We start from the raw sequence: 7,249 nt of genomic DNA, 5'->3' as shown, positions 1-7,249 counted from the left end.
ACAAGGTCTGTACTCCTAGAGATGCTGGTGGTCTAGGTGCCAAAAACTTACGTGCACAAAATTTTTATCTACTGCTGAAATTTGCTTACAAGTTCCTGCACTCAACAACCTTCCTTAGAAGGATTGGATAATACACTACTCCCCACTTCTCATTGGGTATGGTAGAGATAGCTCCTTCTTTGCAAAAACTATTTATAAACAGTTGCAGAGTCTGAGAGAGATTTCACACTGCTCCATTGGTAATGGACAGTCCACCTTCTTTTGGTTAGATCAGTGGCTCCTTCCTGAGCTGTTATTTACCCTGCTTTGTTCTCCCACCACACAAAACAAAATGCCATGGTAGCCACTATTTTGCAGGAAGGGATCAGCTTGCTCTTCGTAATCGCTAACCACTACTGCAGTCACAAAACTTGCCTTTCTAAACTCTTTGTTGCAAGATGTTTCACTACCTCTCAAGAGCCGGACACGAGGCTGCTTAATGATGAAAATTTCACCACGTGCGGCGCATATGCATCACTTAACACCCAGCTCTCTGACCCGTTCTTGCCCTGGTTTGGGATTCCAGGGTGCAGAAGAAAGTAATGATCTTCGGGTGGTTATTCTACTTGGACCGCCTAAACACTAGCAAGAACCTGCGTAAGAAGCACATACTGAGCTCGGACACCTGTCCAAGATGCAACAACCCTGTGGAGGACCATGAACACCTCTTCTTCACTTGTCCGGCGGCCCGCAGGGTGTGGCGGGCTACCGGTATTCGACCGCAATTCACCCGTATTGCTGAGTTCTTCACCACCACCTTGCCAGCTGCTCTGCCTTCTTCAGTCCGCCCCTTTATGATCCTTCTCATTCTCTGGGAAATCTGGGACACAAGGAACAAAAAAGTTTTCCAGAGTTTAGTGGCTGACACTAGAGGCACAGTTAAAGCTATTCTAGAGGATCTTATTTTTTGGTCCCATCGTCTCAGGACGGAATCACTAAAAGAACACGCCGGGCTGTGGCGTGATTTCCTCTCACGTTTTTCATGAGTTCTGTAAACATTCACCTTTTTGAAATATATTCAGGTGAGGAGCCTTTTCCCCCCGGTGAGCATTTTAAAACAAAAATAACCAGGAAAGTGCCAACTCACAAAACTGCAAATACCACATTTTATCTGAGTGCAATAGTTTCAGTGTTCAGCACAAGCAGACCCCAAAATGAGCAAGCACACACATACCAGCAGACCTGCAGCAGACAAAGACGCATGCCCTATAGGCTATAGCTAAGACCATAACATAAACCGTGGATGCTCGCGTGGTGACTCCTGAAGAGTGACACTGGCTTATTACAAAAGGATGGCCGCCAATTCATTAGGTTCACTTGAGGTTCTTGTTGAACCAGTCAATCATGTCCGCCAGGGCTTCCTCGGCGCTCTTCACAGCAGCTGCGTCTTCGCTTTTGTATCTCACGGTCCATCCATGAGAAACCCCAGGGAATATCTTGACAAAGTGAGCAATCTGTAGGTCCATAAGAAATCATATCAGGATGGAAGATTTTGAGCTCCAGTTCTCAAACAATAATGTGTCTCCAATTTATGCACATTCTACTGTACTTTCTGACTTGATTTTCAGAGAATATTACGTCTTTTTTCCTCTTTTTCATCATGATACCTTTAGTGAATATTAGATAGAAATATAATAATACCTTCTCACTTTCAAGAAAACAAGATCCTCAGATGGATAATAACACTAGCTTGTGACTATAAAATGCTAAGGTTTGCCCAGGGGCTCGTAAAGTAAAAGCCGTGAAGGCTGGATGGCTTTTAATTGCAAAATGTCTGATACCTACTTGAACATCAAAAGGCAAATTAGTAGTACATAATTTGGGAAGGAGGTAGAAACACGTAATGCCGAAACAAACAGACAGCATTCTGGTCAGATACAGTTCCCCACCAGGGCAGTTCCAAGTTTGACAATTAGTTTAGCCTTTGTTATATCACATATTCTATAGCTTGAGTACATCATGGTTTGGTTTGAAGATCGGGTTGCTGGAAATGAGAACTTACCCCTGAGTTAGAGGATAGAACCTGCTCGAACTTCTTGACCAATTCTGGTGGGGACATTACGTCAGTTTCAGCTCCAAGTATAGCGATGGGGCATTTCACCTCTGAGGTATAGCACATGTCGTAGTGTAAGAATCTGAAACCTTTCAAATGGAACAATGTACAAGTGTGTATCTGTAATCCTCAAGGAGAGATTTTACCTTCTATATCATTGACAGTAACAAATGAAGGGTGCGACATAACGGCTGCCTGGATCTCATTAGCTTTCGCTAACTCTGCAACTACCTTTGCTGATATGTGGGGAGAAGAAGCACAATGCTTAGCAGCTTAAACCTTAAGAGTTTGGGTTAAGATGTAACAAAACAAAACAGTGCTTACCACCCCAGCAATAACCTGCAGCCCCAACGCTAGACGCTCCTTGTTCCTTTAGAGCAGCAATAACAGGTTTTGCCTCTTCAAATGCTTTTCCCTGTATAAAAGCACAATTTATTCGTTTATATTAGATGTGACATCACATTCAGCGAGAAGTAACTCAAACCCCTATCAGCTCAGTAGAGCGTCTCCATTCTATTCTTCTGACCCAGGAGAGCTTATCAACGTTGGTGGAAGAACAGGACAACAATCAGTCAGTATCCTACACATATTCTCACAGTTATTTAGTTAACACTGTCCGAATCTAAGTACAAAAGGCCAGCAATGTCATGCGATGGAAACTGGAAAGCTTTCGAAACATATAGCTTAAACATAAACTAAAGCAACGTGGCCTGAACATTTACAGGAGAAATACAAGAACAAGGTTTCAGGGAATCAGGAGACAACAAACCGGGGTATGCTCCTTTATCCACACTGCTATTGGTCTGTCAGCGTCTTCAGGTACAAATGGATCCCCATGTAAGAAATCTGGCACCACAACAAAATATCCAGACGAAGCAACTTTATCGGCTATCTTCCTTCAAGAGGAGAGAGGAAAGAAGCTACATCAGAACTCTTTCATTGTGGATTGTGATAAACTAAAGTAGAGGGCACAGGGCGTCATAAAATACAAGTCCACAGGAAACTATTCAAAAATTAACAGCTGGGCAAAAATCTCAGCCATAAATTATGTGAACCTTCCAGTTACATATTTGCCCAAAGTGTGTGAGAATAATGAGGAACTTCTATGCACGACTGCAATTCGAGTATCCTTCGTCCTTCCCGTGCAGATCGACTTCCACACACAGCACAGAAGTATTATTATCAGATGGCCTCTGAGGACGAAATTGCCCAACTTCTAGACAATATGCACGACTCGGCAAAAACGGCAGGCGAAAAGCAACACCTTTGCTAAATGGCCTGATGATTTTATCACTATTGATGAATGCCGCCAAACGGGGACAAAACAGAATCTACTGATTCTACGGACATGCCGATGCTAAACCAAGAGACATGGGTATAAAACAAAACTTGTGATGTCAGAAAGCACAAACAAGTATACTACCTCAGATTCGGCGCTTCAAACCCTGCGAAGGGAAGACGGGTAGCGCCGTTAATCGTCACTATCCCCGGCAGCCGAACTTGAATACGAATAGAGAGGAGTTCTGGTCGAGATCAATTACCGTAGACGTCGGAGATGAGGACGACGGCGGCCTTCGACTCTTTGGCGCCGGCGACGTACGCCTTGATCCCGCCGAAGCTGTCCACGACCTTGCCCTCGCCGGCGGCGGGATTGAGCGCCGGTGGGTTCGCGCAGCACTGCGGGCTCGCCATACTGCCGAGGTCACGCTGGTGGGGAGGGCTGGAGTGCTGGAGTAATTGCTTGGCGATGAGATTGGATTGGGATTGGGAACGGGGCCAGGCGACAGCACCGCAGCGGCACGAAATAAATGGGGGGAGAAGGACAGCGGACGCGTGACTGGCGGCTCGTTTCGAATCTGTTCGCGTCTGGTCGAAGCTCCCAGACTTTTGGGCCTTCGCTTTACCCTTTACTGGCGAGAGGCCGCGAACCAGGGTGACCTCACTGCTGACCCAATTTGATTTTGATGCTCTGCATCCTTCTACCGAAGGGGGCTAAATCACAAGCTAAAGCACCAAAAAATATTACTATATCATTCTGCAAACGCACGAACAATTATCTAGTTTCATCAGAAAACAAAAGGTTAATCGGCTTTACTAAAACAGATTTGCAATCGATGACTGAAGCAATCAACTATTGTTATTGCTACATTGATTAGCATCAATGAATGTTGGGAGAACATCATGTCCCTGCCTTCACCTCAAATTATGTATTTGGTGCGCCATCTCATCCATGTTTGGGTGGGATGTCTAGACGGAGAGAAACCGCTAACAGCACCTCTTTGTCCTTCTTTCTATTTCTTTGTCCTTCTTCCTGCCTATCTCCTTTCACATGTGCAGTACCTCAACACTTTAGCAGAAATCCCTATGCCTTCTCTTCAGAGTTCGGATTATGGCTCAGAAAAAGTCATAAAAATAACCTAGCAAAAACCCATAAAAGCAATATATAATATCTTCAATTCGAACACGACAACCTTACTCAAGGCAACATACATTGCATGATAAGTGCAAGTTGGCTGAAAATTCCAACCCATTGTGCATGTCGTGATCTAGAACCTGTTGCCGCTACTAGTTGACCCATGTTGCTGCAGCAGGTTCATCTAGGCATTGTGTTGCGGGGCTTCGCTGGCTTGGAGGAGCAACACATAATTTCAAACCGAACTAAAAGATAGGGATTCGATATTTAAGTCACAAATGCATAAGTGAGACGTGGAAGATTTCTTTGGGTTGAGCATCCAGTCAAGGAACACATTACACTCGGTGAGGCAGTGAGATCATTGCTGATACAATGTTCCAATCAAATCTTGTTTGACCATCAAAAACAGGGATTTTTAACTGGCCGGAACTACCAATATCAAGGAACAAATGATAAAAATAAAGTTTGAAACTTGGGATGTCCCGAGATGGAGATAGTTAGTGCTAATCTGATGTACTGTGGGAAAGAGTTGTGTGATCTTAAATTACGATCTTTCCAAGTCCTGCGACGTCTGTGTTTTAAAATTGTATTGCAAGAGAAAATCCAACTAAGTTTGGAAGTTGTGTATGTTATGTATTAGAGCATTAGGGAGCCACAAGGCTTCCCCGGTTCCATTGCAACGCATGAAACCAGAGTTGATACAACGTTCAGGAAAAGAAAAAACAGAAAAAGTAAAGACAAGCTACCAGCCGCGAAGGCACCCAGACTACAACTAAGGAGCTAAAGAAACTAAAAAGACCTTGCACAGGGCTAGTCTACAACGAGTGTCGGAGTCTTTTTAATTATTACATGCCAGGTTTGTTAACACTCTAAATGCTTTAGGGACAAGCTCATAAGAAGGCACTAGGCTGAAACCACAGAACAGCCATCCACACAGGAGACCGGTGTGCACTGACTTCTCTTTGTTTTCTTCAGCGGTGTCTGCGTTGGAGAGCATGTATCCAAGGGAGACACCGGACTGATCACAGAGTTCTTGATCATCGAGGTCCGTGGTGGGGGGCTGCACGGAGGCGATGGAGTTTCCATCTTCCCAAACAGAGACAGCTTCGACCACAGGCCGCGACCCAGTGCTGATTCTGGGGAGATGTTCACCCCACTGGCAAGCAGTATGGCTTCTTGATTTGTTCTGGGAGCATTTTCGAGAAAGCGTCCACCCTCTCCTCTTGATGCTTGAAGATGATTCTCCATTTCTTTAGGGTTGTAAGGATCAGCCACCAGACCTGCTTTGTGTCAGACCAGATAGCGTTGTTAAAAACATGTGCATTCCTAGTTTTCCATAGACACCATAGCACACAAGCGCAAATGGAGTTCAAAGCAGAATGATTTTTGCTAGCCGGCCAGTATTTGGCAATAGAAAGGTAATCTGTCCCAAGAGGGAGTTTGAAAAAGTTCTTAACATGGATCCATGTTGCCTTAGCAACTACACATTCAAAGAAAAGGTGATGGACACTTTTCTCTTCAGAACAAAACAAACAACTTGGCGGTTTGTCAATCCCCCTTTTTCTGAGGTTGTCTTTAGTCATAATTTTGTTATTAGCCAACAACCAAAGGAAGACTTGCACCCTAGGGGGGTGACAATGGACCACACTGCGGGAATGTAAATAGGTTCCACCCCTCTAAAATTAATAATGCTGTACAGGGAAGTGGTAGAGAAGACCCCTTTGGAGTCATGCTGCCAAATAAGGGCATCATCTTCCCCATTAAGCTTTGTGCTTTGTAGAATTTGTTCCAAACAGAACCAAGATTCCATCATCTGAGGTGTGAACACCCTTCTAAAGGAGAGTTTAATATTAACTCCATCCCAGACCTCAGAGAGTGTCACACATTGTTGGTGACAAATTCTATATAGAGGCCAGAATTGGATGGATAGGGGGGAGGTACCGAACCAGGTATCCTCCCAAATCTATTTTTTCTCCCATTACCAGGGACCCACCTATACCCATGCTTAGCAGCTTTTGCTGCCCACATTACACCTTGCCAAAACTTGGAGGTTCTCTGAGCGCTACAAGCAAATATGTTAGGGGAGTCCTTTAGGTATTTCTGGTCTACTATAGTTCTCCAAATCTTACCCTCATCACAGTTGTGCCTTTTAATCCAGTTGGCTAGTAGACATAGGTTGACATCTCTAATATTTGGTAAACCTAGGCCACCGAAATCCTTTTTCATACACACTAAATTCCAGTTGGCTAGATGCAGCTTCCTGTTTCCCTCAAAATCATTCCAAAGACAGTGAGCAAGTTGTGTATTGATCAGGTCTAGGGCCCATTTAGGGAATTTAAAGAAGGAAAAAAGGTAAACAGGAATACTACTAAGACAAGCTTTAATCAGCACCAGCCTGGCAGAGTAGGAGAGTAGCTTCCCTCTCCATCCTGCAATACTCTTAAGAATTTTATCTATCAAAGGTTGAACGTCCTCTCTCCTGAGCTTATCAAAATGGAGGGGTATGCCTAGATACTTAATGGGGAATTTGCCTTCAGTACAGCCAAAAATCTCAAGAAATTCTACTAGGGCTTCTGGAGACACGCCCATGGGAATGAGTTCACTTTTAGAATAATTGATTTTCATCCCAGAGACTTTTTCAAAACAAGCCAGGACTGTTTTAAGCTTCTTGGCTTTGTCTTGATCGTTGTCCACAAAAAGGATGGTGTCATCCGCATATTGTAGACAGATGACCCCTCCTGGAC

The 7,249-nt window shown here is 44.2% G+C and overlaps 1 protein-coding gene across 1 annotated transcript; it reads right to left on the bottom strand.

Moving 5' to 3' along the window:
• Positions 1-1,127: 1,127 nt before the first annotated feature.
• On the bottom strand, positions 1,128-3,951 carry LOC123131988 (endo-1,3;1,4-beta-D-glucanase). Its single transcript, XM_044551730.1, has 7 exons — positions 3,634-3,951; positions 3,516-3,537; positions 2,862-2,988; positions 2,417-2,507; positions 2,239-2,328; positions 2,042-2,142; positions 1,128-1,493 (listed from the first exon to the last, which is right to left on the bottom strand). Exons 1-7 carry the CDS (start codon positions 3,782-3,784, stop codon positions 1,353-1,355), a joined length of 723 nt encoding a protein of 240 aa, XP_044407665.1. The 5' UTR covers positions 3,785-3,951; the 3' UTR covers positions 1,128-1,352.
• Positions 3,952-7,249: the final 3,298 nt, after the last annotated feature.

Source organism: Triticum aestivum, chromosome 1B (assembly GCF_018294505.1).
Source record: "Triticum aestivum cultivar Chinese Spring chromosome 1B, IWGSC CS RefSeq v2.1, whole genome shotgun sequence".
NCBI lineage: Eukaryota > Viridiplantae > Streptophyta > Magnoliopsida > Poales > Poaceae > Triticum > Triticum aestivum.
Note: the sequence above shows the minus strand (reverse complement) of the source record. Positions and strands in the feature narration are given on the sequence as shown.

Excerpts from the sequence above, each read along its gene's own strand:
- LOC123131988 (XM_044551730.1), bottom strand. The coding sequence starts at position 3,784 with ATGGCGAGCCCGCAGTGCTGCGCGAACCCACCGGCGCTCAATCCCGCC. Across the intron at positions 2,989-3,515 it reads TTTGAAGCGCCGAATCTGAG|GAAGATAGCCGATAAAGTTG; the intron begins GTAGTATACTTG and ends CTCCTCTTGAAG. Across the intron at positions 2,329-2,416 it reads TGCAGGTTATTGCTGGGGTG|CAAAGGTAGTTGCAGAGTTA; the intron begins GTAAGCACTGTT and ends CCCACATATCAG.